Source organism: Mustela erminea, chromosome 13 (genome assembly GCF_009829155.1).
Source record: "Mustela erminea isolate mMusErm1 chromosome 13, mMusErm1.Pri, whole genome shotgun sequence".
Taxonomy (NCBI): Eukaryota; Metazoa; Chordata; class Mammalia; order Carnivora; family Mustelidae; genus Mustela; species Mustela erminea.
The window spans coordinates 55,239,640-55,256,994 of NC_045626.1; the positions used below are offsets into that span (position 1 = coordinate 55,239,640).

The 17,355-nt window shown below is 40.9% G+C and overlaps 1 protein-coding gene across 7 annotated transcripts in view; it reads right to left on the bottom strand.

The window, feature by feature from the left end:
• L3MBTL4 (L3MBTL histone methyl-lysine binding protein 4) overlaps positions 1–17,355 on the bottom strand; it is a 453,724-nt gene that overhangs the window by 296,846 nt on the left and 139,523 nt on the right. For all 7 annotated transcript variants that reach the window (XM_032309584.1, XM_032309585.1, XM_032309583.1 and 4 more), the window contains one exon: positions 1,699–1,790. In XM_032309584.1, the coding sequence (XP_032165475.1) occupies positions 1,699–1,790 (92 nt within the window). The remainder of the gene's footprint in view (positions 1–1,698; positions 1,791–17,355) is intronic.

Below are 17,355 nucleotides of genomic sequence, written 5' to 3' on the forward strand. Positions count from 1 at the left end.
GAAAAGAGTTTACCCAGAAGTCATTCAACATTGACTGATCATGAGTACACTAAGAACAGAGACTGTGAAGAAACATGAAAGAGAAGAAGAGACCCCTTCTCTAGGGACCTTGAACCCTAATTCTCATCAAGTGACAGTCTCATCAGGAGTCAGCAGGCACTGCATAGTTCCTACAAGCTACTACCACCTCGGACCTCCATCCTGCGCCCAGAAGCCCAAGGAGGTTCTCCAGGGTGCCAGGCCCCAGTCACTGAGGTTCTAATTTAGCAGGTTTCGGGAATACCCATACACATGGGTTTTCCAAAGCTCCAGAAAGGCATTTGATGTGAAGATTGGGTTGAGTACGAAATATTTAGTATTTCTTAAATGGGAGCTGCCAGCATTTGGTTTCTCTTTCTTTCCCTATTAACATTACTTCTTCCCCCATTCTATTGCCACGGCCAGGATTAAAATTGTTAGCCCTTTTGGGGCACCTGGGTGGCTCAGTCGGTTGAGCACCTGATTGTTTGTTTCAGCTCAGGTCCTGATCTCAGGGTCCTGATATCAAGGTCATTAGATCAAGCCGAGTGTCAGATTCTGCGCTCAGATTCTGACTGCTTGAATTCAGTCTGCTTGAGATTCTTTCTCCCTCTCCTTCTGCTCCTCCCAGCTGTACTCTTTCTCTTGCTCTAAAATAAATAATTAAATCTTTTAAAATATTGCTAGCCCTTTTGCATAGTAAAAAGTACTAGATGCATCTCAACAAAATGTCATAAAAAGCAAAGCAAATAAAAAGCATTACTTTCTCACCGCTGGTTAAAATGCAATATAATGATGAAATCTGATGCGGTTTTTTAAATATAAATTCCCCCGAAATGTTGAAAACACAGACCAAGAAGAATAGAAAGGGTAGCAGGAGATTTGGTACCTTGGGTAAAGATGATTCCCCTCAAGTCAAACCTCTCCCCACCTCTGTGCCAACAGTCACTTGGTCAAGCAAGCCCACACAGGCTGCTCTGGACATTGTTAGATTCAGGCAGAACATGGGGTTTCGCTATCTCCTCCAACATGTTGCCTTACCGAACACTTCCATGCAACACATCAAAAACAGACTCCTCAGGGGCACCTGGGTGGCTCAGTGGGTTAAGCCTCTGCCTTCAGCTCAGGTCATGATCTCAGGGTTCTGGGATCGAGCCCCACATTGGGCTCTTTGCTCAGCAGGGAGCCTGCTTCCTCCTCTCTCTCTGCCTGCCTCTCTACCTACTTGTGATCTCTATCTGTCAAATAAATAAATAAAATCTTAAAAAAAAAGGACCCCTCAAACCTGATCCTTGGGTGGTCCTGTGCAAGTAATATCTGCTAATACAAAGAAAGATTATGTGCCCATTGCATTCAATGCTCTTTAGGTGTAACAACTGATTTCATCCTCCAACAACCCTGGGAGGTAGGTATGGTAATTTCCTTACATTACAGATGAGGAAACTGAAGCAGAGAGAGAATGAATGACTTGCCCAACGTCACAGAGCTGAAAGGGAGTAGCACTGGGTTTCTGGAGGACACATTCTGAATCACTAAGGCTTCCATTACCTTTGTTATGTTACTTTCCAGTGAAACCTACAACTGAAATCAGTTGAGTGTTCTGTGTAGGCAAATGATTTCCTTTTGATTATTTCTCTTAAGTGCCCATTCCTTGCCAAAACATGACTGTTAATGATTCACCTTGGAAAACAGTTCAACAGGTGCAGCTATAGCCTTCTGTTCTGTCAAGTACTGCTCCCACGACCATGCTTCCTGTGCAGCCATTGAAGGGACTGGAAAAGAAAACACAGTGACTTTTCTTAAAGCAGTTAAGGACAGAAAAATAGTATCTAACTGAAGATAGACACAACAAGCAGGCTGATTTGTCAAATAGGTAATCAGGAGAACTAGCAACTAATAAAAACTTTCTCTCTCACTTTCCATGAGCATTTAGTAAAATCATCTAACCAGTCCATATGCAGCTTCTCCTGTTTTAGAACAAGTCTATGAATATATCCCCTTCCCCAAGAAGACCACTGATAAACACTTAAAATTGGTAGTTTTGGGGCGCCGATGTGGCTCAGTCATTAAGCATCTCCCTTCAGCTCAGGTCATGATCCCAGGGTCCTGGGATGGAGCCCCACATCGGTATCCCTGCTTAGCGGGAAGCCTGCTTCTCCCTCTCCTTCTGTTACTCCCCTGCTTGTGTTCCCTTTCTCACTGTGTCTCTGTCAAATAAATAAATAAAATCTTTTTAAAAATGGGTAGTTTCTTACTCCTCTCAAAGAAGAGTAAACAGGTACTGCTTTTCCAAAACATGACTTGGTTCATTTTAAGGTGAATGACCTGCAAATATCTGTATAATCTCCTTTTGTTTTCATACCACTTTTTGGGATGAACATCAAGTGGTAAAACTTGTTGGAAGGCAATGTGGAAATATATGTTAAAACCCTTAAAAAATTTTCATATATAATTCTGATCTAGCTATTCTGTTTCCAGGAATCTGGATGTTAATGTGATTACAGTGAATGCACACAAAGGTTTCTATCCTAGAACTCCTCATAATAATGAAACATTGGAAACAAACTACTGGTCTACAAAGAGGATTAATTAAATACATTATACAGATGTGTCACTTTAATAATAAGCTGTAAAATTACATTATAGAAGATTAATGGCAGAGAAAGACTATGTAAATGATACACTACCAGTGGGGAAAAAGACAACAGTTTAGAAAACAAAATGATCCTTTTTGGTAGAATATGTAATTGAAATATGAAAGACTAAAATTACGTAAATCAAAATCTTAAGTGAAGTCATCTTTAGCTGCCAGGATTATGGCTTCTTCCCAATTTTCTCTGCACTTTATCCTTCTGCTTTCCAAATTTTCTAAATCAATAGCTATCCTTTGTAATTCAATAAAAATATCATTTTTAAATAATAAAAATATGAAAAGGACTGAAAACTGTTTTAAGTTTACACTTTGATATCCCAGTAATTTCCCCTCTAGGATTAATGTGCTAAATAGTCATGATAAAAGTTGATAGTAAAAATATACATCAAAACATTATTATGACAAAAACACAAAATAATAGTAATATGAGAAAAAGGTCAAAAAGACTATAACACATATATACATAGGCACATATATACATATGATTTTGAAGTTACTGAAAACTATTTTTTTAAAGGTTTTATTTATTTGACAGACAGAGATTACAAGTAGGCAGAGAGGCAGGCAGAGAGAGAGAAGAGACAGCAGGCTCCCCGCTGAGCAGAGACCCCGATGCAGGCAGGGCTTGATCCTAGGACCCGGGATCATGACCTGAGCCAAAGGCAGAGGCTTTAACCTACTGAGCCACCCAGGCGCCCCTGAAAACTATATTTTAAGTAACAAAATATCTTGGAAATTTTCTAGGTTAAGTAAAATCAATGTAAAGATCATAAAACAGATTATATTATCCTAAGTTTTAAAATAAAAATGTTTACATACATTGAGATATCTGCTTCTTCAACACATTTATAAAGCACCTTCTTTGTGCAAGGCACTTGTCCACACATACAACACACATGCATAGAAAAGCAACTGAAGAGGAATAGCAAAATATGCATAGTGACTCTATGTGGGTAGTAGGATTAATGTAAATATTCTTTGTTACTTTCTACTATTTCAAGATTCTCTACAAGTATTAGTAACATACATGTACACACACACACACACACACACACACACACACACACAGACACTCTCATATGCACACACCCTGGATGGCCAAAAAGCACTCGATGAGTTTTAACGTTTATCATGCTGTAGAATGTTCCTGAAGAAGGGACAGATGGTAAAAGGTCAGACCTGCATAAGCATTGGGAGTGACAGGCAGTAAGATGCACCTCTAAGTCAAACGTTTGAAACCTCTCAAGACAATAAAACAACCTGATGCAGTGACAAACATAAAAATCCATTAATTGTACAGGAAGAATTCATGTAGACTTCTAATCATTTAAAAAATATTTGATGGGATTTAATGTAATAAGAAGTGTGCTGCCCATTGAAATAGAAATATAACCTAGTCCCTTATCCAGTAGATGAAAAATAAATAAATGATATATATTAGTTATCCTTTGATATACATATAGATATAATTGACTGAAAGGGAATAACTTAAGCTCAGATTATAAAGAGAAATCATGTCAATTTAGAGTTTAAAAACAGTATATACATTAATATTTACTATTTATCAATCACAACATACTAGCAAGATCAATCACAACATACTAGCATATTCTTGCTAAGAAATACACTTACTAAAGTGTATTGAAAAACACTTTAATCACCAAATAAAGCTAACAGAATTGTCATCGATGGCTTTTCTTGCTTTGTTTGAAAATAATAAGACATCATACTGTGATTTCCATCAAGGAGCTTACAGTCTTTTCAACCATTATAGCACTTACATATTTACTGCCATTTGTACCACAATATGAGATATTTTATTTTTTTAAATAGAGAAAACAATTTGACAAACCCCAAAGATTCGCTAGTAAGATTATTCAACATCCCTATTTTCACAGAAGTATTTTACTACATTACAATTATATGCTTTACAAAAAAAAATTATGGCAGTGTTGTCTCTAAAGCAAATATAGATACCTCATTTTCTACAACATCTGTGTTCTTAAAAAGATTGTGTATAATTTCTCAATTTAATCATATTTCCCATTGTTATATATCATCATTTCACCAGAACTAAATCCTATCTATGATCATCTCTTATGATCACATAAGTCTGTAATAACCCTTTGAAGTTCTGTCAGAAAAAGAAAACATGGTATCAAAAATAACAACTTTCCATGAATTCAGTATTTCTGTAAAGCAAGAGGACTAGTCAGCAACATGGTACCGGCCAGTGAGACAAGGAAATACCATGTTCCTCTGCTCCTGGGGCCTGGAGTCATCACCGACTCTATGAGGACTCATGCCAGCTGAAAGGAACTAGTTTGCTTATTTAGAATTGTGATATAAACTCCTAAAAACAAAGGATCTCGTTGATCTTGTCTATGACTGTACCTTGGAGCTACAACCATGCTTGGCCATAAATATTTATTCAATGAATTAAAGAGAAGGCAGGCAGGTGAGATAATAATTCTGGCTTTTAAAATGAATTCAGAGATAATCTATTTTGACCAACTCATTGCTCAATTTCCTGAAGAGTAAGAACAAGTTACGAACAGCACTGCTTCAGGCACTGAATTCTCTTTATTTTTTATGTAATTTTCTTGAATGTTCTACAGAGATGACATTCATTTCACAGAGTATTAGATAGGCACACAGGTTTCTAAACCTTAAATTCCACTTCTTTTCACTATACACAGTGGCTACAGCAAAACATTCCAATTATTACTCTTCTGCCACATGTACTAATATACAACATATATTTGATTATACATGGCCTGTCACATAATATGCACCTATTATATGCCAGGTGCCAAATTACAGGGTGTGTGTGTGTGTGTATGTGTGTGTACATGCAATGCATGTACATGATGTAAGTGTGTATGTATGAAAGTATAGTTTCCATTTATTCTTTACAAAAGTAAGTATCAGATTTTTAGCCTCATTTAAAAATTACAGGAAACAGGCTTACAGAGGTCACACATCTGGAAAAATCCGGATTCAAACAAAATTTCTAACCTGTGCACTCCCATAATACAATACTGCCTCACGTCGGCATACATGGTGAAAATGTAGCAGAAATGCCTATTAAATTAATAACTTTTAAGGTTAAAACACCATAAATTAAGTCTGCAGGGTAATTAACAAGCTCACTCATTCATGGTGGCTGTGTACACTGGACTCAAACTTGGGAAGTCATGCTGACAATGCATATATGCATTCCTTGGAGATACGGCAGGTTCAGGTCCAAACCACCATAATCAGGGAAATATTGCAACAAAGCAAGTCAAATCAATGTTTTGGCTTCCCAGTGTATATAAAAATTATGTTTATACTATACTATAGCCTATTAAGTATGCAATAGTGTTGTGTTCTAAAAAACAACATATATAACTTGGTTTAAAAGTATTTTATAGATGAGGAGCCTGGGTGGCTCAGTCGGTTAAGCTTAAACTCTTGGTTTCAGCTCAGCTCATGATCTCGCTGTTGCAGGATCAAGCCCCGTGTGGGGCTGTGCTCAGTGCAGAGTCTTCTTCAGATTCTCCCTACCTCTCTCTCTCATTCACTCTCTCTCTCTCTCCCTCAAATAAATAAATAAAATCTTTAAAAGTATATATATTGTATTGATTAAGAAAACGCTGTCATCCGAGCATCCAGTGAGTCATGATCTTTTGGCTAGAGGAGGGTCTTGCCTCACTGCTGTGGCTGCTGACTGATCAAGGCAGGGGCTGCTGAAGGCTGGGGTGGCTGTGGCCATGTCTTAGAGTAAGACAACAATGAATGACTCTTCCTTGCACTTGAATGCTTAGAGGTCGTGGTCGGGTTATTAATTGCCCTAATTCCAATATTGTTGTGCCTTAGGGAATAGAAAGGCCCAAGAAGAGAATGAGAGACAGGGGAACAGCTGGCAGGAGGAGCAATCAGAGCACACACAACATTCATCGATGAAGTTCACCATCTTAGAGTGATGGTGTTACACCATCACATAGGGTTACAGCTCATGGCACCCCTAGACATTTATAAAAGTACCTTGAAGACCACTGATCACAGAATGCTATAACAAATACAGTGATAATGAAGAAGTTTAAAGTGCTATGAGACTATTAGATATGACACTGAGACAAAGTGAGCAGATGCTGCAGGAGAAACAGCACCGAAAGACTTGCTTGACACAGGGTTCCCACAAACCTTCAATGTGTAGAAAATTCAATATACATGAAGCAAGTATCCCTGTGTTTATAGCCAAAAAATAAGGTGCTAATATTTGTTGATCAATTTGTCCCAACTTTAACATTATATTCTTAAAAAAAAAAAAAGAAAAGCAAAAGGAATAAATACAGTCTCTACAACAGTATGCAGTTGGAAGAAATCAAATATCCAACAACAGAGATCAAGTAAATTATGGTGATGAGGGCCCCACAGTATAACTTTTGCAATATTAGATTAAGCATGGTTAGAGCACAGTTGATCCACACCAGAATGGATGTGCTTACATATGAATATAAAATCATAAGAAAACAAAGAAATGAAGATGGTTGGGTTAAGGTGGTGAGATCTGTCAAGCAATGCAAGACAGAGGCTGACAGATCTGGTCAATAAAGAACCAGGTATCTTTTTAATATTCAGACAGTTTATGACTGACATGGCCAGCAAAAAGCAAAAGCAGCCGCAGGAGCCAGCTCCCATGTCCCTGCACAGGGTGACACTGAGATGAATTGTCTAGATACTGCCACATGGGTGGATCAGATGCTCTGTTCCTAAGGAGCCCATTCCATGCTGCCCTTCTGCACTTGAACAGCCTGAAGGCAGACTCTGAGGACAGGTGATGTAGAAGGACTCAGGCCTCATTGGAACCCAACGGGAAGCGGAGGGGAACACAAGGAACTATCATGACGGCCTCCAGGGGCTGGCTTTCTCGGAGCAGCTCCTTGAGAGCCTCTGCTCTCCTGTGCCCAGAGGATCACAGGGCACACTGTCAGACTGAGGTCCTCTGCATGGTAAGCCTCGTCTACCTGATCAGCTGTGTACGTGCACGGTAGCCAAGACACCATGGCAGAGCCGTTCACCTACAGAAGGGAGTGGATGTGGCTTTTACAAAACAGCAACACAACACGACCCCTTGCCTTGTGTGGGAAATAAGTCAGGCCACCTCTCTTTCTCTGGGCAGGGTTAGGTGATGCTGTGGAGTGTGGGTTTCCTTTCTTATAAAGCAAAGAAGATCCCTCAACTTATATGTAAACCTATGGCATCCGGCTGACGTGGCCTCAGCCAAATTTGCAGATCAGCAGAAACCGCAGCAGTTCCTCCACAACAAGCAGCAATTTGTGCCTGCCGAGATGACACATCCACGCTTTACCACCTCACTGAATTTCGCTTTGTTGTTCTACACACACCTTGAGGTTTGTTGGCTTATTCAACAGATTAGCAAGAGCAAAAGCTAAAAGTTGAAAGCAAAGAACACAGGGAGAAAAACTTAAAAAACTTCACAGGAGTTGAAGTCAAAGCATACATGTCACACTTCCACAGCAAGCACCCTCCCCACCATCCCCACAACCTGGGCTTTTTTTCTTTTTTAAATCATGGCCATGAACCAGTGTCCTCCTCCACTGACCACAATAATTTTTCTTGCCTGCAACCCCAGGGACAAGCCCATTGGAACTATCAACAAGAAGGCGCAGATGAGAAGAACTGTACTGAGCCCAGCCAAAGCCGTCATCAGACCATTCACAGTGGGGGTCAGCTCCAGAAATAGTGGTCCAGGCAACACAGTGCTGGGAGAGAGGATTCAACTTTGGACAGTGAAACAGGAGGCTCAACTGCTGAGAAAAACAAGTCTAACAGGATGACAAAACAACGGAGCTAAGCAGAACCCAAGTCGCAAGTCAAGGGAAGGCAGGTCAGTGTGTGGACAAGTTGAAGGCTGGTGCAGTGACTCATCTTCCAAATGGTGTGCCCATATGGTATTCACGCATGCATGGGTGCACTCCACTGAGCCAGGCCTTGTCCTTGCAGAGAGCAGCTCACTGAGACACCAGAGTTCTAGCTCTTGGAAGTATTCCTTTCCTAAAATGCTCATAACCTCTAACAGGATCGGCAGCAATATCACCTTTTTATAAAAGGGGCTCATGCATGGAGTATGATATATCCCAGATTGGATACCCTTAATCTTGAGAATATTTTTCAATTCACAAACCACAGCTCTCTCCTCTTTTATCATTTCAGATCTGGAGTTCTGAATAATTGAGTTTACTTTAAAATCAATTTTTAAAAAGCCTTTACTTTGTATGTAAATTCTTCAGATGAGTACTCTTCCATCCATGTGTTTGAGTTTCTGTTCTCAACTCTTATTATAATCCATCACCCATAAAGCATAACATGCTATTTAAATATGGAAAGAATCCCTAGTTGTCCTATAACAGTGTGATTTTTCCCAAACTTTAAATTTCTCTCTAGCAGAACCCAATCTTCCTCCTCTTAGGGACCCCGGGATTAGAAATCCCCACCGGGGTCTGCTCCCCGCTCTGCCTGCTTAGCCTCCCCTGGATCCCCCTCAGGGATCACAGACTGAAAAACCGCTGAGAGAGGAACCCCTTACTTTGGCAGTGGGAACATCCAGTTCTAGGAAACCACACATTTGTTATTAATTCTCTGAACTAAAATTAAAAATGGCAGGGGGTAAAGAATGAATTAATTATCATGTTTAAGACTAGAACCATGTAAATTCTAAGTCCCCTGTGGCAGAGCAATACCTTTTTAATTTCAACAGCCATAAACACAACCCTTCATGCCAATATTCCAACCTCATTTCAAAAGATGTGCCGCATACAGCTCGGTCAGGTGACAACTTAGGATATGTGAGAAAAACAGCTCTCAGTAGCAACTCACCCATCTTATTACACACGGATGTAAATAATGCCTTCTTTTGTGGCACCAACGGAATGATGCAGTTTTCCCAGTGTTAGTGGCTTATCACTGCTGAGTACCAACCTTGGAAGCAGGAGCTCCCTGAAGATATCCACACTTCCCAAGCATCCACACTTTAATAATAACTCCGCCGTGTCACTTGTCCAAGCTGCTAAAACATTTTTCACTTGCACATTCAGGCTGCTTCTTGTGTCAGTACAGTTGAACTCGGGAATCACTTACCGCTCCTCTCCTAGACCAAGCAGGTACCAAGTGCTGGGAGATGCACAAGGAGCTTGACTCCTGTCCTCACATGGCATTTACTCATGTTTGGGAGACACACATGCAGACAGACAAATGTCACGCCCAACCTGGCACATGGCAAGACTCGTTGTTTTGGTGAATAAACAAGAAGACCTGAGTTCTAATTGGCACTGGGGAGGGAACCCAAACAATGTGTCTGGGAACAAAGTGAAGGAGCATGAATGACGACCAGGGAAAGCTTCCCAGAGACCACTGCTTTCTGAGACGAACAGAAACTGAGCAGGCAATCCGAGGAGCAGCGGGAGCAAAGCAAGAGATGCCGGCAAGCAGGAGCTGCTGCTGCAGATGCCAGAGTCTGCTGAGCATGAACATAAAGCTTGCAGGGGCACAGGGACAGGAGGCTGGGCTGCCGAATGGCAAGGAGGCAAAAACACAATCAGGAAAGTTCCTGAAAGTCTGCCTAAGGAGCCCGATCATTATTCTTGTGGTTTAGAGAAGCATCCGAGACTTCTGCATGCTGAGTGGTATCATCAGAGTGCACTAAGCAAGGCTAGGTAAGGTTGAATCAGATGTGAGGATGAAGGCCACAGATCGACAATGACAATGCAACAGATTTGGCAAGAGAGAGTGTGGATGCTTCCTAAAGAAAAGGGGGGAACAGAATCAAGGGGCAATGCAGAAATGAAACTAATAGGCCACAGCAAACAACTGCCTGGAGCAGGATGGTATAAGAAGAAGGCTGAGATGATCCTGAGGTTCAGTCCTGGGCACGAAGAAAGAGATTCACAAGTTGAGGGAAACTAGGTGTTGTGGGAAAGGTGGGATTATTTTCAGAAATGTTGAATTTTAAGTAGCTAGAATAATCTCAGTATATAAATCCAAGAAAAGGCAATTCCAAATTTTTCAGAAAGAGGCAACAATGGAAGAAATCCCAAGAAAAAAGCAAGGACAGAACGTGAATGTCCGTGGCAGAGGTAAGTGAGGCATAGGGAAAGCACGCGGACTACTCAGAGTTGGAAGGGGCACAAAGAGCCATGCAAGAGCTGGGAGCAGGGGTGGGAGAGGGTTTCCTGAAGGCTGAAGATCAGAACCATCAAATGTTGGAGAAGGTCAAGTATGACTGGAAAAGAAACTACCCGGGCTTGACAGCCACAGTGTTGCTGTGATGTCACGGGAAGAGATGTCAGTGGAAGGATGCAAGCAAAGATCAAACTCAAGGGGCCAAGGTGTGAAAAGGAGGCCTGGCAAAATCCACAAGTAGGGACTATGCCTGGAGAGGTTTGCAAATGAAGGGGAAGAGATAGGTCATCAGAGAGCCAGAGGGGGAGCAACATTCATGAGAAAGAAATCCCCCTTTTTTCAGGACTCTAGGGAGAAGAGGATATTTCCATTCCTGGGCTGAGGGAAATGAACTGAGAGAAGTGTGGCTCTTAGAGGAAAGGGGATAAGGAGTAGTGGAGAGAAGCATTTCCACAAGGACCCTTAAATGAAAAGATGGATGATGAATGAGAATCAAAGAGAGGACTTGCAGGGTGCAAAGGAAGACGATGGAGGGACATCACCCTTTATCTCCTTCATGAGGTAGGAAAGCATCTGCTGGGAGTCAAGGAACTAATGGGGCAAGGAAGCATGGCAGAAATCCCAACAGGACCACATGGAAGGAACCCAGAGAAGTCCTAAGAGTCCCACTCTCTTAAACTGGTGATTCTGCACAGGAGTGACAGCATCAGAGGCCCTTCTCCATCAGCTCTTGGCAGTCTGGGACCAGGAGCAGATGGTTACGTTTGAGTACAGCTGGGAACAGATGAGGGGGGAGATGGCCAAGAGGACTGGGGAACATGTGAACATGAGGTAACATGTGTAAGGGGTCTGAGCTGACCTGGGAAGCAGAAGGTCAAAAACAACAGACACAGAACAAGAACGAATAGAAAAGCTAAAATATAGTATATAAGTATTTTTTAAAGCTTCTCCAGAAATGAAAGTATGAGGAGACATAGGGATTCTGAGAATGTGATCTTGAAGAGCATTTTAGATTCAAGATCTGGTAAATCAACAGTTTCTCCAGTGCACATGGATGGCCGGCGCTTGTGTTCAGGTGCTGCAGCAAGTGGCAAGAAGTACAATGTAAGGGACGAACATGGGAAATCTGAGTTTTGCAGAGAAGAGAGGTGTGTAAGCAAATTATTTGAATACTGTGTTTTTTCCAAGTTTGAGTGTCCCTTGGAAACTTGTCAGAAATGCAAGTTTTGGAAGCTATACCCCAGATTTAATGTTTCAGAAACTGGAAGTGAGACCATCAACTTATGTTTTAACAGTCCCTCTAAGTGATTCTGATACAGGATAAAGTTTGAGAACTACTGCTTTAAAAAAAAAAAAAAGATTTATTTATTTACTGGGGGCCTGGGTGGCTCAGTCAATTAAGTATCTGACTTTGGTTCAAGTCATGATCTCAGGATCCTGGGCTCAAGCCCTGCATTGGGAATCCCCACCTAGTGGGAAGGATATTTGTCCCTCTGCCTATCCCCCTCCCCAGCTCATGTGCTCACTTGCCCTCTTTCTCTCTCTCTTGCAAATACATAAAATCATTTTTTAAAAACAAGAGCCCAGGACCTGATGGATTCCCTAGGGAATTCTACCAAACTTTCAAAGAAGAAATAACACCTATTCTCCTGAAGCTGTTTTAAAAAATTGAAGCAGAAGGAAAACTTCCAGACTCTTTCTATGAAGCCAGCATTACCCTGATCCCCAAACCAGGCAAAGACCCTACCAAAAAAGGAGAATTTCAGATCAATATCACTGATGAATATGGATGCTAAGATTCTCAACAAGATCCTAGCCAACAGGATCCAACAGCACATTAAAAAGATTATCCACCATGATCAGGTGGGATTCATTCCTGGGCTACAAGGATGGTTCAACATTCGCAAATCAATCAACGTGATACAACAAATTAATATGAGAAGAGAGAAGAACCACATGGTCCTCTCAATTGATGCAGAAAAAGGATTTGACAAAATCCAGCATCCGTTCCTGATTAAAACGCTTCAAAGTATAGGGATAGAGGGAACATTCCTGAACCTCATCAAATCTATCTATGAAAGACCCACAGCAAATATCATCCTCAATGGGAAAAAGCTTGCAGCCTTCCCGTTGAGATCAGGAACAAGACAAGGATGCCCACTTTCACTCCTCTTGTTCAACATAGTATTAGAAGTCCTAGCAACAGCAATCAGACAACAAAGAGAAATAAAAGGTATCCAAATTGGCAATGAAGAAGTCAAACTCTCTCTCTCAAATGACATGATTCTTTATATGGAAAACCCAAAAGACTCCACCCCCAAACTACTAGAACTCATACAGCAATTCAGCAACGTGGCAGGATATGAAGTCAATGTGCAGAAATCAGTGGCTTTCTTATACACTAACAATGAAAATATAGAAAGGGAAATTAGAGAATCGATTCCATTTACTATAGCACCAAGAACCATAAGATACCTGGGAATAAACCTAACCAAAGAGGTAAAGGATCTGTACTTGAAGAACTACAGAACACTCATGAAAGAAACTGAAGAAGACACAAAAAGATGGAAGACTATTCCATGCTCTTGGATCGGAAGAATAAACATTATTAAAATGTCTATACTGCCTAGAGCAATCTATACTTTTAATGCCATTCCGATCAAAATTCCACCGGTATTCTTCAAAGAGCTGGAGCAAATAATCCAAAAATTTGTATGGAATCAGAAGAGACCCCAAATCTCTAAGGAAATGTTGAAAAACAAAAATAAAGCTAGGGGCATCACGTTACCTGATTTCAAGCTTTATTACAAAGCTGTGATCACCAAGACAGCATGGTACTGGCATAAAAACAGACACATAAACCAGTGGAACAGAGTAGAGAGTCCAGATATGGACCCTCAACTCTATGGTCAATTAATCTTCGACAAAACAGGAAAAAATATACAGTGGAAAAAAGACAGTCTCTTCAATAAATGGTGCTGGGAAAACTGGACAGCTATAAGTAGAAGAATGAAACTCGACCATTCTCTTACACCGTACACAAAGATAAACTCAAAATGGATAAAAGACCTCAACGTGAGTCAGGAATCCATCAGAATCCTAGAGGAGAACATAGGCAGTAATCTCTTCGATATCAGCCACAGCAGCTTCTTTCAAGATATGTCTCCAAAGGCAAAGGAAACAAAAGCAAAAATAAACTTTTGGGACTTCATCAAAATCAAAAGCTTCTGCACAGCAAAGGAAATAGTCAAAAAAAACAAAGAGGCAACCCACGGAATGGGAGAAGATATTTGCAAATGACAGTACAGACAAAAGGTTGATATCCAGGATCTATAATGAACTCCTCAAACTCAACACACATGAAACAGGCAAACATATCAAAAAATGGGCAGAAGATATGAACAGACACTTCTCCAATGGAGACATACAAATGGCTATCAGACATATGAAAAAATGTTCATCATCACTAGCCCTCAGGGAGATTCAAATTAAAACCACATTGAGATATCACCTTACACCAGTTAGAATGGCCAAAATTAACAAAACAGGAAACAACATGTGCTGGAGAGGACGTGGAGAAAGGCAAACCCTCTTCCACTGTTGGTGGGAATGCAAGTTGGTGCAGCCTCTTTGGAGAACAGTGTGGAGATTGCTCAAGAAATTAAAAATAGAACTTCCCTATGACCCTGCAATTGCACTCCTGGGTATTTACCCCAAAGATACAGATGTTGTGAAAAGAAGGGCCATCTGTACCCCAATGTTTATAGCAGCAATGGCCACGGTCGCCAAACTATGGAAAGAACCAAGATGCCCTTCAACGGACAAATGGATAAGGAAGATGTGGTCCATATACACTATGGAGTATTATGCCTCCATCAGAAAGGACGAATACCCAACTTTTGTAGCAACATGGACGGAACTGGAAGAGATTATGCTGAGTGAAATAAGTCAAGCAGAGAGAGTCAATTATCATATGGTCTCACTTATTTGTGGAGCATAACAAATAGCATGGAGGACAGGGGGTGTTAGAGAGGAGAATGGAGTTGGGAGAAATTGGAAGGGGAGGTGAACCATGAGAGACTATGGACTCTGAAAAACAATCTGAGGGGTTTGAAGTGGTGGGGGGGGTGAGAGGTTGGGGTACCGGATGGTGGGTATTATGGAGGGCACGGATTGCATGGAGCACTGGGTGTGGTGAAAAAATAATGAATACTGTTTTTCTGAAAATAAATAAGTTAATATAAAAAAATAAATAAAAACAGATTTGAGAGAGAGAGAGCAGGGGATGGGCAAAGGGAGAAGGAAAGAGAGAATCTCAAGCTGTGAAGCCTGATGTGAGGGTTCCATCCTACAACCTCGAGATGAAACCAAGAGTCAGATGCTCAATCAACTGGGTCACTTGGATACCCCAAGAATTGCTGTTCTAACATAATACATAAAAACCTGAAAATTAGAGAAAAAACTAATTCTGACTAATATCATCAAAGAAGACTTTCCTGATGACATGACATTTGCCTTAAAGGAAAAATGTTCTCAAAGTGTGGTACCTGGATCTGCAGCATCAGTTTCACCTGAGGAACTGTGAGAAACACAAATTTGGGCTATCGATTAAAATTTCTACATCTACAAAATCAGAAACTCTGGGGCTGGGCCAAGCAATCTGCTTTCACAAGCCCTGGAAGGGACTCTGATGCAGCTAATGTTTGAGAACCATTGCTCTAGAGTGGGACCAGGCTCCAGCTACCAATGGCCCTGAAGACAGCAGCAGGATAGGTACTCTGCCCACAATCTTGTCTCAACTTCCATGAGCCTCCATGATCTCCCCCAACTTTTATAGTAGAGTCCATTTCTTGAGAAAGATTGAGTGATCTCTCTTGCAAAAGAAAGATTCTGGGCACTTGGGTGATTCAGTCATTGGGAGTCTGCCTTCTTCGCCTCGGGTCATGATCCCAGCGTCCTGCTGGGTGGGAGGCCTGCTTCTCCTTCTCCCACTCCCCCTGCTTGTGTTCCTTCTCTCACTCTCTCTGTCAAATAAATAAATAAAATCTTCAGAAAAATTAAAACACCATGTGAAGAATTTCAGTCTTAGCCTATATATATGCTGGGAAACCAGTGAATGTTTTTAAGCTCAGTAGCACAGCATGCTGTAAGTTTTGGTCTTATTTCTCCTCTGCCCTGCCCATTGTTGATTTTATACTTGTTTGGATTTAAAACAACAACAACAAAAAAGATACTACTGATGGAAGTTGTTCAGATGAAGGGGTTGAACAAGGAGGGAGAACTGGTAACAGAGACACCAGAAGGAAGGCTGTCTCAACAAGAAGGCATGAGCTAGTGAGGTCTGGACATCAGACAGCTGCTCTGGCTTGGAGGACTGTGTTTGAGAGGAGCAGAAAGAATTCAGAGAAACATATGAAAGGCAACTGACAAAACTGGATAATTGTTAAAATGGGAAAGTGAGGACTTCGACATCTCAAGCTTAGGAGACAGGAGTCTTTGAATGTGCCTGCCCCTAAGCAAGACAAAACTCAGAGGAATAGGCTCAGAGAGCAACATGAACACACTTTCAGAAATGAAAAATCTCTGAAATATAAAGGAGTAAATGGTATTTAGGGCAAGCTATGTGGAGGGATTAAAAACACAGATTTTTGAGGAGAAAAATCAGGACTAGGAACTTGGATTTAATGGCCATAAGTGAATAAGGGGTTGAAGCAGAGGAGATTCTCAGGGAATATGTGCAGAGCACAAAGTAGATAGGACCAAGTACCAAAGTAGATAGGACAGAATCCTAGCGAATGATAGCATTAAAGATGTGTACCAAAGAAAACAATCAGTAAAGGACAGTAAGAAAGGACAAGAAGAGAAACAAGATGAATGAGGGAGGAAATAAATACTTCCAAAAAAACATTAATGGACCCTGGTGCAAGGAAGTCTGGAGATGACCAGGAGGAAGACTGGAAGCAGGCTTTGTGAAGAGGACAAGGTTCATAGGTATGCATATGGACATGTATACAGGAAAGAGTAATCTTAGAAGTGACAAGCTCAAAGAGTCTTGAGAGTCTAATCATGAGGAGCCTTGTAAGACAGAGAAAACCAAGGTGAACCAGGTACACTCACTGATTCTACAAACAGAATCTTCTATGACAGCAAACTTGTGTTGTTAAGTGCTAACGATTCAAAGGTGAATAAAATATAGTATTTGCCCTTAAGAAGCATGCAGCTTAGCAGGGAACAAGGTAACTATTATGGAACAAGGAAAATCACAACTGCAGAGATGTGAGCTAGGAGCTGTGAGAACACAGTGGACAAGAAAATTAACACTGTCTTGATAACACTATCCATTCTGTTTTTATTTCTCATTCAAGAAATACTCATTGAATGCTTACTATATGCTAGGAGCTCAAAATATAGCATGAAACAAACAAAAACAATCCCTTCCTTTTTCCACCATCAATTCTAGTGAGTGAAAACAGATGATAAGATGAATAAATAAAACA